Source organism: Notolepis coatsorum (assembly GCF_963971535.1).
Source record: "Notolepis coatsorum genome assembly, chromosome: 15".
In the NCBI taxonomy this organism is placed as follows: Eukaryota; Metazoa; Chordata; class Actinopteri; order Aulopiformes; family Paralepididae; genus Notolepis; species Notolepis coatsorum.
Window position 1 is genome coordinate 49,179,419 of NC_140179.1, and position 21,837 is coordinate 49,201,255.

Here is a 21,837-nt window from a genome sequence, read left to right on the forward strand (position 1 = left end):
CCCAAGTCGCTCTCCGCTCGCTCACCGCTCACCTTGAATCGAGCGCACGCTGCTCCACATCGCTCGGCAGATTTTTTTTCTTTTTTTTTGAGCATGATGTAAATTTTCTTGATTTGACCAAACTACAACAGTCTACACCCCCTGGGCCCCTTAACAATTGTTTGTATTGAGCCGTATTGTAATTGTACCCATTCTGCAATGTTAAATAACGTTGTTTATAGCTCTACTAATCGATGATAGCTAGCCTAGCCACAATGATATGGTCGCTGCCATTAACGTTAGCATGTAAGCTAACGACAACAACAATGTCGTCATATACTTTTTCTAACAGGATGTGAGTGACGGTTCACCCTTCTCATTGGTTGAAAATGGCCTTCATGTTTGTACATCGCCATCTGTTGCTTTGGCATTGTACTACATGTATATTACATCAGTGTTAAACCACTGTGAGCGGCCCGGAGTGGATTGGAGCGGAGGAGAACTCCGCTCGATTTGGATCAGTGTGTTATGCGTACCTGCAGGACAGGGGAAAACCCAAGTCCAAGGATGTAAAAGGATTTTTCGTAGCACACGACAGAGGAAGCCCTGCTTTCCTAGTTTATCACCCCGGTAACGGGAGAGTGCAGAAACACATGCTAGTCAAGTTTGTCACGAAGACAACCTGTGAGAGCGAGACACAGACAGAGGAGCCAGAGCTGGACTCCAGAGCAAGGTGTGTAGAAACAGAAACACATCACCCCAGTGTACTTAGTACAGTAGTGCAGACAGACAGTCAGCAACCCCCAGAGGGCGATGACGAGGAGCACCTGAGGGTGACGTCAAGTGCCCCAAGCAGTGGGAGGTATCCCCGAAGGAAACACAAACCCCCAGAATATCTGCCAGACTATACCAGGAAAGGGAGTGACGAGGAGGACATTACACCTACCCCCGTTGAGTACTACTACAGGGTAGTCCGTGGGGTAAACCCGACCTTTAAGGAGGCCACATTGTCCCCCGAAGAGGGCAGACATACAGTGGGAGGAAAATGGGTGTATTCAACCAAGTTACCAGAGGGCAGACAGACAGTGGGAGGGAAATGGTTGTATTCAACCCAGGAGGGTATTGAAGACCACGGTAAATACAAAGTATGGCTCATAGAAAATTGATTAAATGCTGAAGAAATTAGCCCTATGTTTGGTCCCATGTTTAAGTACAGAGGTGGATGAGTTACCAGGTTTAAAATACTGAAATGGATCTTATGTTTAACCCCATGTTTAAATACAATGGTGGGTGGTTTACAATGTTAAAGTACAGAGGTGATTCAATGTTTAAATACAAAAGAGGATCTATGTTTAAAATACAAAGGATTTGATCATCGCTCCAGACCACAAAAGAAAGACCTAGGCAGGTTAAACCATTTTATAGGTATGGTCTTCGAACAGTTTGCCAACTGTGTAAAAATATCCCAGAAGAGATATGTGGGAAAAGGTCCTGAGATGTTTTTGACTGAAGTAAGAAATGTATAGATAAACTGTGGGTAGCTTCATTCTGTTGGACAACCTGTACTCGCCCTGACCTATGTTCTGTAGTGAGTAAGAGTGTCATAGTATTTTTGTTGACCCCACAGAGAATCATTGAACTACGTCAAAAATATGTTTTTCGTTATCCCAGAGGTGCTGCAGACGGACAGCGGTGTTTCAGAAAAGATAACAAAGGTTTAAGGATTAAAGCCTACAGTGATACTATCAGCCTGTGAAGCTGAGTATATGTTTCTAGCTATAACGATGCAAAATGTGTTTATCTAGAGCAACTGCTCAAAGTGATGAAGATAAGGTTATGAATGTATTGCTCAAAATGCAGTAGGTAATTGAAATGTATCCTCTATACCAAATATGGTGTTTTTGAAGAATGGGCGTTCTGTCAAAACCGTTTAAAATGATGAACATTGTGTATATATGGAGACTGTTGTTTATGAGGACAACCAGGGGACCATTGTGATTACTAGGAACCCAATGTGTCAATATAGATGTAAACATGTCATTATAAATAATCATCTCATCAGGTATGTCATCAGATAAGAAAGAATGACACCGGTTTACTGTCCAATGGACAACAGAGTAATAGATACTATGAGGGAGCCTGTTTCAAATGAAAATTGAAGGGATTTGCAAAGGTCATGTTTAATGTGAAGATATTGACTGTCATACCCGATGGATGTTTTTGGGATTATATTATTTCCTTTGTTAAATGTTTTTCCAAGAAGTCAGCCAGTATGCTAATGCAAACCTAAGTGGGAGTGTTGAGATCAGAGGTTCTGTGTAGGATTGTTAGTAACTGTCTAACTGTACATATGGCTGTTTACACTAGTAACTGTTTACCTGCATATATAACTGTCTCCACCAGTGACTGTCTAGTTGCATATATATATCTGTTCCCACTAGAGGGCGCTCTAGGCGGAGCCACCCAGGTACACCACCTTGCGGCGAGTATAAAAGAAAATGTATACTCCCACTTCGTTCTCTCCCCCCATGCCCAGGAGACCTGTATGTTACTGCTGCTTTCCATGTGAATAAAAAGGAACAACGCCAGTTAAGGCTCAAGATAGAAACCATGCCTCTTGACCACATTATTGTTGCCCTATAGTCGAATTCTGTTAACAAGTATGCATAATGTTGTGTTAATTCCACAAGAGATATGTAATGTTAATTACCTGAAATTATTCCGTTTTTGGGGGGGGGGGGGGGGGGGGGGGGGGGGGGGACCCTGCATATATCGGTATCGGTTGATATCGGTATCGGAAATTAAGAGTTGGACAATATCGGTATATCGGTATCGGTAAAAAAGCCAATATCGAGCATCCCTAGCCTCCATGGTTAATTAATTATCAGCATTTAGTTTGATTCATAATTAATGTCTCTTTTTCTCTCTCGCTGTCTCTCTCTCTCTCTCTCTCTCGCTGTCTCTCTCTCTATATCTCTCTATCTCTCCTCTCTTTCTAGGTGGTGGTGTTGTGTTTTGCAGTGTTTCTGGGCTCGTTCTACCCCAGTAGTTTGAACCCCTGTTCCACCATCACTGAGTCTGGACAGTCTAAACAGCTGTCTATCCAAGAGTCATACACAGCTACAGGTACACACACGTACACACGTACACATGTACACACACACACACACACACACACACACACACACACACACACACACACACACACACACACACACACACACACACACACTACCTTTGAAGTGTTTTGGCCTCTCCTGAGTGCCTAGCCTTGATTGTAACGAGGGCCTTCTTCATTAGCTTAATCAAAAAGCAATTGAGGCTAATTGTAATGTCTCCACCAATCAGATGAGTCTGTCTGCACCACTGTCATAAAAGCAAAAGAGGCTGATTCCAATCGTTGACCTTTAGGTTTTCCTTCCCTGTGCAAACCCCCCCTCCCCCCCACACACACACACACACACACGGACACACACACACGCATACCCACACACGGACACACACACACATACCCACACACGGACACACACACACACACGGACACACACACACGGACACACACACACAGACACACACGGACACACACACACACACGGACACACAGACACATGCATGCACTTACACACATACACACACAGACACACATACACACACACACACATACTCACATGCATGCAGTAATACACTCATGCACACACACACACACACACACACACACATACTCACACACACATGCATGCACAGTTGCAGTTAACATGCAGTTGCACGCGCTAACACACTTACAAATGTGCACACACACACATGCAGATGGCATCTGAATAATAAACACTGTGTGGGAAGCAGGAGAGGTCGGTCCTGTGTTGTTGAGAGACAGAGGGGATGCAGCGAAAGGTCAACTATCCTCATGAATTTAATCTGATTGCTGAAAATACTGTGAATACTGAACTGAACTGTGTGTTTCTGGGACACATTTCAGACTATAAACCAGTTGATTTTGGGACAGCTTTTCCTATTGGGCTAGACAGCTGATCTTTGGTTCAAAGGTCATGGTTAACATTAGGCTTAGGGTAGGGTGTCTAATGTCTGGTGTCTTTTGTGTTTGTGGTGTTTTTGTTTTTATTTTTATTTGGTATATTTGTATTTAATAGTTAAGTTCAGATCTGTATTTATTATTTCTTATTGTTTTGTCATTATTATTATTATTGTTATTTATTTTAATTTGTTTATGTTTTTGTAGATTTTTATTGCATTTTTACTACCAGGCAGTCCGGTAGAGAGAGAGGGAGAGGAGGAAATGGGAGACAGAGCAGGGGCATTCGGCAAAGAACGCCGGGTCCGGGAATCGAACCCGGGTCCTGGATAGAGGGATGATTCCTGGATAGAGGGGTGTGTCCTGGATAGAGGGGTGTGTCCTGGATAGAGGGGTGTGTCCTGGATAGAGGGGTGTGTCCTGGATAGAGGGGTGTGTCCTGGATAGAGGGATGATTCCTGGATAGAGGGGTGTGTCCTGGATATAGGGATGAGTCCTGGATATAGGGATGAGTCCTGGACAGAGGGGTGTGTCCTGGATATAGGGATGAGTCCTGGACAGAGGGGTGTGTCCTGGATAGAGGGGTGTGTCCTGGATAGAGGGATGAGTCCTGGACAGAGGGGTGTGTCCTGGATATAGGGATGAGTCCTGGATAGAGGGGTGTGTCCTGGATATAGGGATGAGTCCTGGATAGAGGGGTGTGTCCTGGACGGAGGCACGTGATGCATACTTTCCGCCAGTCATCCCCTCTTGCCGCTTAGGGACTAATTGTCTGGTGAATGATCTGAATGCAGATGCCAGCAGCTGGTGAGCGATTGGCCCAGCGGTGGGGTGGGTGACTCACAGTAGCCCAGCGATATCAACAAACATGAACTGAAAGGATATGACCTTCATCAAGGAGGAGGAGGAGGAGGAGGAGGAGGAGGAGTAGGAGGAGGAGGGGGTTATTTGTTGTTAGTACTTACTCACTGTGGTCTTTTATGTGTAGTAGTATATTCTGAGGTTATTTACTGTGGGTCAGTCTGCCCTCAAGTAATTGAGCTCATTTTACTGCTTGCGATTGCTATAATTCACTCTAGATGGGACTAATAACATCTTTCTAAACTCCTTTCTTCCTCTCTCTCTCTATCTCTCCCTCTCCCCCTCTCTCTCTATCTCTCCCTCTCCCCCTTTCTCTCTCTCTCTCCCTCCCTCCCTCCCTCCCTCCCTCCCTCCCTCCCTCAGTAAAGTCAAGGAACCTGCTCTCTACCTTCGAGGAAGAGCAGCCTCACCTCCTTGGCCTGGGCGGCGACTACCCCGACCAATGGGAGGACACGCCTGCCGTCGTCATGGCAGCGTGGCGTAGCTCTGAGCAGCAGAAGCTGAGGGAGGAGGAGCCCATTACAGTGGAGCCCCGCCCACCTTTCAGAAATACCAGCAACGATACACAGTCACAGAAAAACCTCCTACAAGACCTGCACAGGTAATATACACATGCACACACGCACGCACACACACATACATACACACACACACACACACACACACACACACACACACACACACACACACACACACACACACACACACACACACACACACAGAGAGAACATAGCCATTTCAATCTGGAGAGCTGATGACACAGCAAATTAAAGAGACTATGGTGGAGACTCCAATTGATCTCAAGCCCGCCCTCTTTTCTTGATCCTCCAATCACAACCGTTGCTTCCCTCAGACAAACCGTTCTATTGCTTTAATGCTCGTTCATGAACTTCTTCATGAATACTTAGAATAAGCCTCGCCCACTGTGGGTGACAGTGGCTCAGTAGGTAGATCGTCTGGTTATCCGGAGGTTCCCGGTTCGATTCCCGGGAAGACACTTAACCCCTAATTGCTCCTGATGAGCAGGTCGGCACCGTGCATGGTTGCCTCGGCCGTCGGTGTGTGAATGTGTGTGTGAATGGGTAAAATGTAAGGAACAAATTGTAAAGCGCTTTGGATAAAAGCGCTATATAAATGCAGCAATTTACCATTTACCATTTAAACTGATGGATAATATAATATAAATATAATAATAATATAACGATTCAAGTTAGAATTGTGACAGCTCAACAGCACACTCACAATCATGTGAGGAAAAAGCATGTAATTTAGTGGTTGAGTCGACATTCCCATAATTATATCCCCAATATCATGCTTTTCCATAATTTTTTTACCCACTCAACCACTGCACAGAAATTAGGCGTTTACTTTTGAAAGTGGTTACAGGCAGCCATGCTTGAAGAAAGAGCACTACACAACCATTCTGTGCAAGGCCTCTAGTGTGTGTGCGTGGCGTGTGTGTGACTGTGTGTGTGTTGGGTGATCCTCATTTTGAATAATGGAAATCTCTGACTGGATAATGAATGGTGTAAGGGAGAGTCACCAGCAACATCACTTTACCTTAACCTTACTGTTTATAAACCTAACCCTTACGCCTTACCTTAACCTTACTGTTTATAAACCTAACCCTTACCTTAACCTTACTGTTTATAAACCTAACTCTTACCGTAACCTCACTGTTTATAAACCTAACTCTTACCTTAACCTCACTGTTTATAAACCTAAACCTTACCTTAACCTTACTGTTTATAAACCTAACCCTTACCTTAACCTTACTGTTTATAAACCTAACTCTTACCGTAACCTCACTGTTTATAAACCTAACTCTTACCTTAACCTCACTGTTTATAAACCTAAACCTTACCTTAACCTTACTGTTTATAAACCTAACCCTTACCGTAACCTTACTGTTTATAAACCTAACCCTTAACCATAACCGTTCGTTTGATTGGGTTTGTTCTCACTTTTGATAATATAAAACAGGGGTCAGCAACCTTTTTGACATGGAGTGCCTGTTTGAAATATAGTTGTAACTAGTGTGCCTCAACAATATTCCATGCATCGAATTTTTTTTCTTCTCATAATCAGGTCTTTTTAATGATAATTTTTACATTATTACATCATTATTGTTATTATTAACAATATTATTATGATGGTTGTATCAACCCTAAATCTGAGTTGGGGGGGGGGGGGTGCAATGCAGACAAACAGCTGCATACAGTGCGACCATTTCACTCACATTTGCCCATTCATTATTGGACACATCACACACCATTGGTGTGTGTACTGTACGTGTGCTGTCATAGCTCCACCTACAGGCCTAATGGAGAACACCAGGAGAACACCAGGATGTGAATGGAGGGTGAATGTGAGGTATATCGTGTAAATAAGTTTTGATTGATTGCAAGACTACACTGTACAAAAAATATAATAATAAGTTACCAGAACTTAAAAATATTGAGTTCAGTTACTGTGCATTAAGGTTTTCAGTTTTCAATCCATAATAAATTAACAGAAAAATAAGTACCACATTATTTCAACCTAATAAAACTATGTTTATTGTCATTGTTTTAAGAACACAAGTTGACTTGGTAATACTCACATTGAGTAAAAAATATTGCTTTTAACATGTGCAATGTTCAATGAAATAGAAAAATAAATAATAAAATGTGTTGATTAATCCCACTGGTCACAATGGTGACTGTAATAATGTTTTTGTTATAAGGCTCTGCAAATGTTACTGAATGATGTAGCAATGTATTTCCAGCTAAATTGAAATAATAAACAAATAAAGGGTCTCAATTAAATATGTGGTAGTAAAAAGAACCTGTGGGAGGATTTCAACAAGATAAATGCGACAACAGTGCAAAATATTTCACTATAATATTTCAAAGCAAAAAATAAAAATAAAAAATTATAATTTTTTTTATTTTTTTTTATTTTTTTTTATGCTGCCCCCTGTGCCTATGAAAATGCCCCCGCGTGCCTAGGGTTGCCTACCCCTGATATAAAATATCCACCTATAGCGTATCTGGTTGAGTATTCATGTCTATCTAAACTGAAAAATATATTCTTATACAAAATAAACTGCGTTTTATAGAGATGTTTCTGATCATTTCAAGTAATGAATAGTCATCTGAGGGTAATTGGTGGAAGTCACACGTGGCGGAGGGTGCTCATGTGAGTGCCTCTCCCATGAAGTTGCTGACCCGCGCGCGACGGGAACAGGCTCGGAGCAGGAGTGTCACCCCTACACCCCGGCAGGCGGCGCGGAGCGCGCTGCTCGGTGACACGGGTGCTTGATGACACGGCTGCTCGGTGACACGGGTGCTGCTCGGTGACACGGGTGCTGCTTGGTGACACTGGTGCTGCTCGGTGACACGGGTGCTGACTTGATGCAGGTGCTGCTCGGCATCGGTTCCGCACCGTTCTGTGCAGTTCAGCTGCTGCTGTGTGATTTACTGTTGTGCTGACCACTGTGCGCACACACGCACGCACACACACACACACGCATACGCACATGCACACACAGATACTTGCTTATGCCTGCGTAAAGGTACAGTAGCCCACAGGTAGGCACACATACCTACATACACGCACAGAAGCATACACAACACCCACGTTTGACACACACTTGCACACAAAAATCATAGATCCTATCGGTGTGACTCGAGATGGTATAGGAAGTCAATAATTTAAAGGAATACCAATTTCCTCTCTGTGCGTTCAGTAGAAAGCTATCTGGCTGCAAGCTAGCCTAGCTTAGCACAAACAAATGGTGGTTAGTGGTCTGTATCTGTTTCCATTAATTTGTGCTAAACTAGGCTAGCTTGCAGCCACCTAGCTTTCTACTGAGCGCACAGAGAGGAAATTGGTATCTATCTTCTTGTCTCAAGCGCATTTCCCATAATGTTGTTCCTTTAACTCAATGGACGCCACAGCGATATGCGTGATGTGTTGTTAAAAGGCTGCCGCTCTAAAATATAGGAATACGTGGCTGTGTTTGCAGGGCTATAACTATATTCTATATTATAGCTATGGATACAATACTATGGCCCATTCGACATCGACTATCTATCGTTCAATATGTGTTAAAGAAATAATTTTTTCATCTATATATTCCCGTTTTATACCGTGGTGAATATGACTATAGTTTTAGAGTAATCCTGTCTAATCCCAGAAAACAACGCTATGCAGCAATACGTGCAATTCACTAAAAACGTTGCCATTTCTCGCCTGTACATGCTACTATTTCAAAATCACATCTATATTATCGGTATTATGTTTCATCATGAATGCATGAAAGGGTGGGGGGCGAGTCGTTTTTTTCATTTTTTTTTTTATCTACTTTTTCTCCCCATTTTCTATTTTTCCCCCATCCCAATTTCGTATTTACAATTCTCCCCTCCCCTTTCTTGAACGTTGCTAGACTATGCCTCCCACTGGTCGGTTGTAGTGAGGATAGATGCCTTGCATCACGTGTCCCCTCCGGTACACGAGGAGGCAGCCTGTCGCATCTTTTCACCGCAGCAGCTCGAACTCTCAGTGGCGAGGAGTAACGCGTGGGAGACTCACGCTGCCGCTGCACCGGCGTCACCCAATCGACCTGTAGGAGTCGCTGTCCACAACGTCCAATCCCCCCCCACCGGCTTTCCCACCCTCTAACACTTGCCAATTGTGTTAGTATGACGGCCGGCCAAGCCGGTAGCAACGCAGAGAGCTGGGCTCGATACCAGCGTCTCCTGCGTTAGTGGCGAGCGCCTTGCCCACTGCGCCACTCAGCCGCCTGGGGGGGTCGTTTTTTTATGCTTTGATCGTCACCAACGGCACACGTTGTGGAGTAACGTTACACACATGTTGTGATCCAAGTGAAGTCATGGTTGGATCACAGCAGGATTGATACCATATAGGCCTTACCTTCACTAGGATGTACCCCAAAAAGAATATTCCAATTATCTGATCACGATATTGGTGTCGATCGTGTCGCCAACATAATCCGCCACACATCATGCACCGGGAGCAATTCACGCTTCTCAATCCGACCGTTATAACCCCCCCCCCCCCCTTGCCTGACCAATAGGATCGACGCACAGGCCAAGATATAATGTTTCAAAGGGTGCTCGATACTGCCACCTGGATGGATGCGGCTGGTATTGCACTTTGGCATTCTCAGGATGATTCTCTGTGTGCCTGTAATGAATGGAAATATCAAATAAAAGAAATAACGATGAAAACCCGACTATACTCGGGTCTGGCGCTGAACGGTTGGCGAGTTAACCCGACTATCATCGGGTGCGGTGCTGATTGAGTTAACTCTTTGGACGCCAGACCCGATGATAGTCGGGTTATCTTGCCATGCGTTGAGCGCCAGGACGCGTGAATACTTTACCCAAGGCAGTTGTCCTTCCGCGTTCGGTTTGCGCGCCCTGATTGGCCTCTCAGCACCCAATCGCGTTAGCCCTACTATCGCCTAACTACTCGCTCGTACTACTATCACCGTGCATCAACACGACAAGACAGTTTGCATCACTTCCCACGGTTCTCTGCACTTATTCTACCGGTAGTGCGGTAGTTGTTGCTACGGGTCTTTGAGTCTTTGGGTGAATACTTCATTGGCGGGGAAGAAGAACACTGATAGCGGGGTGTGGACTGTCCCGCGAGCCGCAGACCACCATCCAGAGTCTGGGGCTCACGGGGCGGTGGTCTGGGGCTCGCGGGGCGGTGGTCTGGGGCTCGCAGGGAGGTGGTCTGGGGCTCGCGGGGCGGTGGTCTGGGGCTCGCGGGGCGGTGGTCTGGGGCTCGCGGGACGGTGGTCTGGGGCTCGCGGGACGGTGGTCTGGGGCTCGCGGAACGGTGGTCTGGGGCTCGCGGGGCGGTGGTCTGGGGCTCGCGGGGCGGTGGTCTGGGGCTCGCAGGGCGGTGGTCTGGGGCTCGCGGGACGGTCCACACCCCGCTATCAGTGTTCTTCTTCCCCGCCAATGAAGTATTCACCCAAAGACCCAATACCGACCGTGGCAACAACTACCGCACTACTGGTAGAATAAGTGCCGAGAACCGCGGGAAGTGATGCAAACGGTCTTGTCGTGTTTTGAACATTTATGTTGTGTTGATGGAATCACGTTAATATAGAGAGGATTGATATGAATTGGATAATGCAGGCTGTTAGTAGAGGCAGAACGAGCGAGTAGTTAGGCGATAGTCGATTGGGCGCTGAGAGGCCAATCAGGGCACGCAAACCGAACGCGGAAGGACAACTGCCTTGGGTAAAGTATTCACGCCGCCAGGACCCCCGATAATCCGAGTATAGTCTGGCTTTTTTTTTTTTTTTTTACTTTATTTTTTACCGTTTATCGCTTTTCTGGTCAAGCATGACCGACAGAAACAGGTTGAAATGGGATGTAGAGCAGGGGAAGACATTCTGAGAAATGAATCGGGAATCAAACTCGTGTCCCCCAGATCCGTGACGAGCACGGTTTTCCCCGACGCAGAAATAGCGCCGAGATATGCGGTGAGCTACGGGAGCTCCCCCATTGTATAGTCGGGCTTTCATTGTTATTTCTTTTATTTCCATTCATTACAGGCACACGGACATCTGGGTTAACATGGGGAATACACTATATAGAGAATTTATAAAACATAGAACTAAAGAGGCAGAAAATAAATATAAGAAATATAAAAACAAGTTGACTAATATTATGAGAAGATGTAAGAAGGATCATTATAGTAGAATATTAGATAACAACAAATATAATATTAAAGGTGTTTGGAAGATATTAAATGGTATTATCAGGAATGGATCAAGACAAATAAACTATCCTCAGTATTTTATGGAAGAGGATCAAACTATTAGCAATATGGATGATGTGGTTAACAACTTTAATAAATTTTTTGTAAATATTGGACCAGAATTAGCGGGAAAAATCCCAGATCCAGTGACTCCTGAAGACATAAAAGACAATTACATTGAAAGAAATCCTAGTTCAATGTTTCTGGAAGCGGTAGATGAAAATGAAATTATAGAAACTACTAATAAATGTAAAAACAAGACATCTACAGACAGTAATGAAATAGATATGAAAATAGTAAAAAATTTCATTATTGGGATTTCAAAACCACTCACGCACATCTGCAATTTATCATTCAAAACTGGTCGATTTCCGAATAAAATGAAAATAGCAAAAGTCATACCTCTGTTCAAGACTGGAGATAAACACCACTTCACAAATTATAGGCCTGTTTCTCTACTTCCTCAGTTTTCAAAAATATTAGAAAAACTCTTCAACAACAGATTAGATAAATTCATTGATAAACATAATTTACTCACCGATAGCCAGTATGGATTCAGAACACACCGGTCAACATCACTAGCGTTAATAGAACTCATTGAAAAAATCACAAATTCCATAGATCAAAAAAAACATGTAGCTGGAGTATTCATTGACCTAAAAAAAGCATTTGATACTATTAATCATGATATATTAATCAGGAAATTGGAGAGATATGGGATCAGGGGGGTAGTATTGGACTGGGTAAGAAGCTATCTAAATAAAAGACAACAATTTGTGACAATGAGAGATTATAAATCTGAATGTTTGGACATTGCTTGTGGTGTCCCCCAGGGGTCAGTGTTGGGTCCAAAACTGTTCATCTTGTACATTAACGAGATATGTAAAGTATCCAATATATTTAAATGTATTTTATTTGCGGATGACACTAATCTTTTTTTTTCTGGTGAGAATGTCCAGCAGCTTTTAGAGGTCATCACATCTGAAATGAAGAAATTGAAGGAATGGTTTGATAGAAACAAATTATCATTGAACTTGAGCAAAACTAAAATTATGTTGTTTGGAAACTGTAGATTGGATACTCAGGTACAAGTTAAAATAAATGATGTGATTATTGAAAGAGTTTATGAAAATAAATTCCTAGGTGTAATAATAGACCATAAAATCTGTTGGAAACCTCACATAAAACATGTCCAATCTAAACTCTCACGAAGCATTTCAGTCATGAGTAAAGTAAAGCACATCCTGGATGGAAAATCACTCTACATTCTCTACTGTTCACTAGTTTTACCATATTTAAATTACTGTGCTGAAGTCTGGGGAAACAATTATAAGTCTACACTACAACCACTTTTTATACTCCAAAAAAGGGCCATAAGGATAGTTCACATTGCAGGTTATCGTGATCACACTAACATATTGTTTCTGGAGTCAAAGACATTGAAGTTAAATGATCTTGTGGAATTTAAAACGGCACAATTAATGTATAAAGCAAAAAGTCATGCACTTCCAAGAAACATTCAAGAATTGTTCTTTGATAGGGAGGGGGGTTATAATCTGAGGGGAGAACACAATTTAAAGGTGCTAAACGTACGCACTACCATGAGAAAACACTGCATCTCAATATGTGGAGTGAAACTGTGGAACAGTCTTAATGTGGTGTTAAAGCAATGTCCAAACATGAGACAATTCAAACTGATGTATAAGGAAATTATGTTCACAAGGTACAGGGATGAAGAAGGGACTTGATATTCACAGGTGTTTACATTTTTATTTTGTTTCTATTTTATTTTATTTTATACATATATAGTTTTTGTTTTTTGTTTTGCATATATATATATATATTTTTTTTTCTTTTCTTTTCTTTTCTTTTTTATGTTTAAAATAGTACACTCATTTGAGTAGTGGAAAAGGGGTAGGATTAAATAAGTGTATACTTCTTCCTACTCCTTTTCGAACATGCAGATTGAGTTGTTTTTCTTTTTTGTTATTGTTTGTTGTATTCATTGCATGTTCGAAATAAAGACTTCAAATCAAATCAAATCAAAAAATCATCCTGAGAATGCCAAAGTGCAATACCGGCCGCATCCACCCAGGTGGCAGTATCTAGCACCCTTTGTAACCTTGTATCTTGGCCTGTGGGACGGCCAAATGTCTCAGGTTTAATTTGTCCTTGTTGGGCGAGGTGAACGGTTTTCCCGGTTCCATTGAAGCGTGTCAAATATCCCCGATCCATATGTTGTGGTGGATTATGCCGTAGAGCAAATGGACATTGGATGTACCAGATGGCGATCAAACAATTGGAATATTATTTTTGGAATACTCCCGATCACAGGTAAGCATGATCTGACGTACATTTTTGCTTGATCCTGCAATGCTTTTATACCAGTCGGGCTGATAAGCGTTTTTAGTGTTCAATACGAATGCCGTTACTGACGATCAAATAATCAGAAACGACCCCCCCCCCCTTTCATGCATTCATGATGGAACATAATACATATGATATAGATTTGATTTCGGAATAATAGCAGGCAAGTAGCAGGCAAGTACAGGCAAGAAACGGCAACGTCTATAGTGGAATTGACGTATACGGCTATAACTCAGCATTTCGGGAATTACCCTAGACCGCTCTAAAACCATACTTATATTCACCACGGTATAACACAGGAACGTATGGATGGAAAAATGAATTATTTTTCACATATTGAACGATAGATAGGTGATGTCAAATGGGCCATAGTATTGTATCCATAGCTATAATATAGAATATAGTTATAGCCCTGCAAACACTGCCACGTATTCCTATACTTAGAGCGTCTGCCTTTTAACAACACATCACGCATATCGCTCCGGCGCTGATTGAGTTAAGGGACAGTACAGTATATTACTGTTGTTCTAACTTAGCATGTCTTAAGTAGTGAGACACGTTCTAAATGTTCTGCCTCTGTCTCTCTCTCTCTCTCTCAGGTCTCTGGAGCAGAGGATGAACGAGAGCACCAGTAAAGTTTTAGAACTGGAGCGGACGGTCAACGAGACCTCCTGAGGTTGACCTATAACCTCCTCACCCTTTGACCTTTTCTCTGCTGTGCTTCAGTGTCCTGGAAAAAAACAACACAGAATCAGAAAACCTTTCGTGAATTCCTTCTCTATGGTTTCCTTTCTTTACACATTTACTCAAAAGGACAACACTGAAGTAGCTCCTGATTTAGTATTCATATAATATAATATAATATAATATAATGTAATATAGTAACTTTATTATGATGTCTCTCCCAGGCTCTTCAGGTATGCATGGCCTTCTCACACAGGCCGTCTCTTCATTCAAATTGAGTGACTTAAAAATGGCCACCACATATTCCTTAAATACTTTTGTAGCCGTACTGAAGATATTACTGCAAAATCGCAGATGTTACGAGGTTTCAGACGGATGAGACTGATTGTACGGGCGATTGGCTCGATTCGGTCAAACTCAGTGCAAGGGAAGGAAATCAGAGAATGTCACCACCTCCACCCCACCCCCTCCTTTTATTTTTATTTTTTTCTCTAAAATCTCAAGTTTACAAGACTCATAAGGGAGATTCCCCCCCCCCCCCCCCCCACACACACACACACAACACACCACCTTCCTCCCTCTTTCAGAATGTGGGGAATTTTTTATTGACCGGTCCTAGAATTCCTAGAATCAGTGATTTTGAATACATTTAAGTTGAATCAACGTGGACCTCAATAATGACCTAGAAATCACTGTCAGCGTTCAAAAGCCCCAAAAGAAATGGGAGATGCAAAGTTTTCTATTTTTGTATATTTTTCTGGGACACTGATAAACACCAGAGCATGGACACATTCTGTATTTATAGAGCTTTTCTTTCTCTCTCTTCTTCAAAAATAATTTTATTGTTCTTTATTGTAGCTTTTTTCTTTTTATATATATATAATGTTTTTATTCCATTACAGTAATGCATACATGACATTTTGATACTTTTTATTTGTGTTGATATTTTTGTGTTTTTATGTTATTTGTTATCTCTTTTCTTTTATATATCGTTCTTATTTTTGCTTTATCGCTTCTTGGTACATTATCATCTATGCTTTAACCATTTAATTATATTTGAATGATCGATAATCCCCATTCATAATGATGGCTATGGTGCGTCAGTCGCCAGTGTATACGTACTGTATGTATGGCTGGTATAATTTTAATGAGGCTGCTGCACCCCTTTTCCCCCACAAAGTCTTCGTACACATTTTCAGATCTTTAAGCGTTTTCCATTTTGAAAACCTTTTTCACTCGAGTCAAAAAGTGGACTTAAACTGGACGTTGGACTTAAACTATAGACATTCCACAAGGAACGAAACTAAGGGAACGCTCGCCATCGGAATGTTCTCGGCGTTGGCGGTGCGGTCGTAATTGTTGCAATGTTGTAATTGTAGCAACTTTGTGGTCGTGGCAACGTTGTGGTCGTGGCAACGTAGTAGTCGTAGCAACGTTGTCAACGAGATGAGTGTGAGCTAAGTCTTTCCCCAGTGCATACTGAGTTGCATTCTTAAAAATTAGGTAATTCGATAGTACAGATTAATAAAGTATATCCACCAGAATAATATATTCTATCGGAGACGAGTTTAGAATGGTTTTAATGCTGCGGGGCACAGAGCTCACACGACTTGACAGAGCTACTACAACTACTAATTGACCACAGGAAAAAAATTACATACTGTATGTTATGTTATAGCCATAAGTAATATATTTACTTATTGTACAAGTAATATATTCACATTTCGTTTTGGGCGAAAGTCCGGGAGTCGAACTAACAATGATTGTGGTTGCGGGCGAGTGCTCTCACTATTAGACTAAGACACCCACCCATCCTGATACAAACACAGCAATGCTATGATGATGATTCATCTTAACGTTTAACGGTTATTGTTAAGATAGAAAGTTAGAGTTAGGGTTATGGTTATGGTTAGTTTAAGGTAACAGTGTGGTTAGGGTTAGGGTTTGGGCGAGGCTATCAGAAAAGTGTCTTGTTAGTCTTGAGCTAAAGGCACTTGCCTCCCATGCGAGTGTCCCGGGTTTGTCCCCCAGCGGGGGAACTCAAATGTTCTCTGAAAACGTTAAAAGTAAAAAAAGATTGAATATGTAATATATGTACTTATTTGTAAATACATAAATACGTCAATATATTACTTATGGCTATAACATAAAGTACAATATGTACCTTTTTCCTGTGGTCGATAAGTACTTTACTTACATATTTTAAGTGCAATCGGGCTGAAAGTTGAGACCCTCTTAACGGTTTCCAAAATGTTTTCAAAACTAGCTAGCTCCTGGTTGTTTCAAACTTAAATGTTTTCGCAGCCTAGATTTAAATGATTCGACTGTTTTAAGTCTCAATGTGCAAATGTCTCAATGTGCAAGTGTGTACGAGGCTTACTACGCGGACCCAAGTTAGTCTTTGTGTGAACTGTCGTGTCGGTATAAATTGGTTAACTTGTGTTTACCGATGGCCCGAGGAACCTGGCTCGCGACCGGCCCTCACAAATGACAACCTGGACGGACGCGTGACCTTTTGTTTGCGGTGTGATGATAATTGTTTCAGTCAGCATCCCATGTCAAACCTGCGATCTGTAGTGTAAAATGTGTCTTCATACTGAACCTCCCAGTGTATATTTTCAAAAGAATGAATGTCCTAATATAGTATATATATATTCTCTAAGCATCCCCCCCAAAAAAACATTAAGAAAAAAAGGATCTATTTTTGTAAATACCGGTAGTATAAGACATTGATAAAAGAGTGAGTCTAAATGTAATGAGATCTGCCATTTGATTCATGTTCCATCATTAATTCAGAGTTGTTTGGCACAGCTGTGTTGCTGCTGAATCACATACACTGCCTTACTTTCACCCTTTTCCTCCACCTTCGGGCGGGCCTATTAATCGCTGTTCGTTGCTTTAAAAATCCAAACTATACATGTGTACATACAGCTGAATGGAGACATTTCCAGAGCTTTACTTCAACCCGGTCTCTATTGTTGTGCGTTTGTCTTATGATATTTGATATGTTCTGAATTAAATGATGTGTCGGCAGGACAGTGGTTATTGTAACTTATTCAGCCCATTTGTCATGTGACCTGTCATGGGACCTGATCATTGGCCCCTTGCACTGAAGAACCATATAACTCAAGTTTGTTCCTTTTTTTTGCAAGTCAATCCAAATCACTTGGGAAGTGTGAATGTGATATATCACAAGAAAGTACTCACACTCTACTTTAACTATTAACCCTTTCACTGCCACACGACAGAAGGATAGCCCTTTACTATCACACAACCGACGGCGATGCTCCATCATTAGCATCATTAGCTCCGCATTTGCGGAGCTAATGATGCTAATGATGGAGCATCGCCGTCGGTTGTGTGATAGTAAAGGGCTAACCTTCTGTATTGTCACAGTGAAAGTTAACCGGCTGTCGTGTGGCAGTGAAAGGGTGAACACAACACTCTTACTTACCATCTTTATATAATAAAGTACTCAAACTCTACTGTCTTTAACTATGAATGAACACAACACTCTAACTTACCATCTTTATATAATAAAGTACTCAACCTCTACTGTTTTAACTATGAATGAACACAACACTATTTTTTTTATTTTTTGTATCCACTTTTTCTCCTATTTTTCTCCCATCCCAATTACCCGCTGTGCCAATTCTCCCCTCCCCTGTCTTGAACGTTGCTCGCATATGCCCCCCACTGGCCGGTTGTAGGGAGGATAGAAGCCTTGCATCACGTTTCCCCTCCGGTACACGAGGAGGCAGCCTTGTCACATCTTTTCCCCTGCCAGCGCGGACTCTCATTGGCGAGGTGTAACGTGTGGGAGGCTCACACTACTACCCCCGCCATTTCCTGTCTCTGCTGTGCAGGCGTCCCCCAACCGACCTGTAGGAGTCGCTGTCCAGATTACCACCCATCGACTTCCACCCGCTAACTCTGTCAATTGAGTTAGTATGACGACTGGCCCAAGCCGGAGTCAACGCCGACAGCCGGAGTTGAACCCGGTGTCTCTTGCGTTGGTGACGAGCGCAATGTCCGCTGCGCCACCCAGCCGCTTGAACGCAACACTCTTAACTTACCATCTTTTAGATAATAAAGTGTATTGATTGTTCTTCTGAAAACTTAAAACAGAGTTATACGGTTCTTCGTCTGAGACATTAAATAGTTTGGCCCAGTTTGGCAAATACTTCAAAGGCAAACATAAATAATTACTGTGTTAAAGGAAAACTCCAACATTTTGGGAAATTAGCTTATTTGCCATCTACCCTGGAGTTAGACAAGAAGATACATACCATTTTCTTCTCTGTGCGTGCAGTAGGAGTAGGAAGACGTTGGGAACTAGGCTAATGGAGGAACCTACTTCCAGTGACTGACGCTAAGCTAGGCTAACGGTGCGCGTCTTGCTACTCTTACTGCATGCACAGAGAAGAAAAAGGTATGTATCTTCTTGTCTAACTCCAGGGTAGATGGCAAATAAGCTAATTTCCCAAAATGTTGGAGTTTTCCTTTAAGTTCCTCAAAACGGTCCACAGAACAGATCATGGGGAAATTATCTATTTGAAGTGTTCCACAGGCAGAAATGAATAAATCCAAAAAGACTATCTGGATTTGTGTAGGATATAATATCATTTTTTTCTGTAACCCTGGTTGACTCATATTAGGTGGTTGTTCCAGGTTTTTAAAGGAAGCACAATGATATCTAGGTCTCATTCTGGGAGGGTTAAAGGTCACAGCAGAAGTGGGAATCAGGTATTTTGGGAACTTTGCTGCATGTCACGTCTGCACCAGATATCATTAAAATTTCGGGTGGTGGTTTGAATCCTCCTGAATTTTGAAATAAAATACTCATCAAGGATGCCTGAGCGGGCAAAAAGAACCACCCCCATCCCGTCCAAAAGAAAACATATTTTCTAAAATAAAATTTGTTCCAAGGTGAAACGGGGGGGGGGGGGGGGGGGGGGGGGAACGTTTTACCGTTAAAATGTTGTTTAATTTGAAAAACGTCTATCCTATTTATCCCTATCCTTCTGACTTCTAATGTCTTTTATTCCACATGTAAAGCCAGTCTGAAGTAGGGTTTCTGTCTTTTTATTTGTACTTTAAAGTGAATAAAGTATTTTCCTTAGTAAAAGTACCGCTATTCGCTGCCAAGTCTCTTCTTCTTTGGTGTGTGTTGTTGAAGTCAAATCTCTTCTTCTTTGGTGTGTGTTGTTGAAGTCAAGTGTCTTCTTCTTTGGTGTGTGTTGTTGAAGTCAAGTGTCTTCTTCTTTGGTGTGTGTTGTTGAAGTCCAGTGTCTTCTTCTTTGGTGTGTGTTGTTGAAGTCAAGTCTCTTCTTCTTTGGTGTGTGTTGTTGAAGTCAAATCTCTTCTTCTTTGGTGTGTGTTGTTGAAGTCAAATCTCTTCTTCGTTGGTGTGTGTTGTTGAAGTCAAGTGTCTTCTTCTTTGGTGTGTGTTGTTGAAGTCAAGTGTCTTCTTTGGTGTGGGTTGTTGAAGTCAAGTGTCTTCTTCTTTGGTGTGGGTTGTTGAAGTCAAGTGTCTTCTTCTTTGGTGTGTGTTGTTGCATATCTTCTTCTTTGGTGTGTGTTGTTGAATCTCTTCTTCTTTGGTGTGTGTGTTGTTGAAGTCAAGCGTCTTCTTCTTTGGTGTGTCTTTTTGAAGTCAAGGACATGCAAGAGACTCTTCAGATAAATGTGACAAATAGATACTGGGAACTGGTTATGTTTACATACACACACACTTCTCTAATTTCCATATATATTCCCTATTCAAAAGTTGGAAGCATATACAAATCACCAATAGATCCCTGCAGCTGACTCCATATTGGTATTCAATTGTGTGCCATGGCTGTCTCCCACTGCCAATAAAAGGGCTGTGTCTGTGAGTGTTTGTGTGCGCGCACCCACATATCTGTATAAACCCTTGGATGTTTTCTACTACTGACAAAGTGTGTCCGAGTGTGTGCACGTATACACACACAGACATGGAGTGTGTGCCTTCAATTATTGACTTCTAATTTCTAAATTAAGTTAAGGCTAAATTCCATTACGGCAAAAATGTCCACGTGTGATTTGGTCAGCAAGTCTGAAAAGCCTGAAAGCTAAACCAGTCTGACGTTGACACGAGGGCTTCGGGGGAACAACTTGGTTATTATGATCTCCTATCGGGAGGCATGTTGGCACAATGACAGCACTGTTGCCTCACAGCAAGAAGGTTGTGGGTTTCGAACCCCAGTGGAAGGCCTTTCTGCGTGGACCATAAATACATGCATGTATACATACTCCTGTCATTGTCCTTGACCAGGGCACTGGCATTACAACTGGAATTGGTCCCCAGGGCGCTGAACTATGGGTGTCCACTGCTGCTAACTAGTTCCTAATTGGTTGGCACCGCACTCTGCTGGCTGCGGTCCTGCCTCCAACAGGTTCACTTCACAACCACTCCTCTGTCACATCAAGGTGTTCCTCAAGGTTCTGTACTTGGCCCACTCCTTTTCATCATCTACATCCTCCCGTCATTTCACAAGTTCTTCTCCAGTACCGCTCCCGGGCTCTGGAACTCTCCCCCAGCATGGACTGCTGCCAATTGCTGGAAAGCTAACATCTGGTGAACTTGAAGACTGTCTGACTCTTAATTATAAACACTGCATGGGCTCTGGTGCAGCGTGTTACTACGGTGTGGAGTATGTATACTATCATCACTATACTGTCTGACTGAATCTAGCCACTCTACTGTTATCACTATTATCACCATCACCTTTATTACTCTGCACTTTGTTCTATTCTCTATTATTATTATTATTATATACCTATTCTGCCTGTACCCATGCTGCTATACAAGATACAAGAGTTTTATTTGTCACGGCATACAAGTATACAATGAAATGCGGGGGGTCTTGCCCGCAACGATGTGCATAATTACAATAGTAATATATAATAAGAATCCAATAGAATGACATTGTACAATAACAAGTAACAAAGTAGGGCATATCGGTATCTGTACATGAGTTATTTACAGAGCATGTTAGGACATGCTAGGTCCTGTGGTAGTGCAATACACTGTTAGCTACGGATGAGGCACTGGGTCTTTATGTACACTGCTATACAATGCTATATTTTACAATCTCAAGCTATAC

The 21,837-nt window shown here is 42.3% G+C and overlaps 1 protein-coding gene across 1 annotated transcript in view; it reads left to right on the forward strand.

The window, feature by feature from the left end:
• Positions 1-18,003, forward strand: part of creb3l2 (cAMP responsive element binding protein 3-like 2) — a 71,886-nt gene extending 53,883 nt beyond the window's left edge. Inside the window, exons 10-12 of the mRNA XM_084330789.1 lie at positions 2,979-3,105; positions 5,234-5,471; positions 14,623-18,003. Of these exons, the coding sequence (XP_084186915.1) occupies positions 2,979-3,105; positions 5,234-5,471; positions 14,623-14,698 (441 nt within the window). The 3' untranslated portion in view covers positions 14,699-18,003. The remainder of the gene's footprint in view (positions 1-2,978; positions 3,106-5,233; positions 5,472-14,622) is intronic.
• Positions 18,004-21,837: the final 3,834 nt, after the last annotated feature.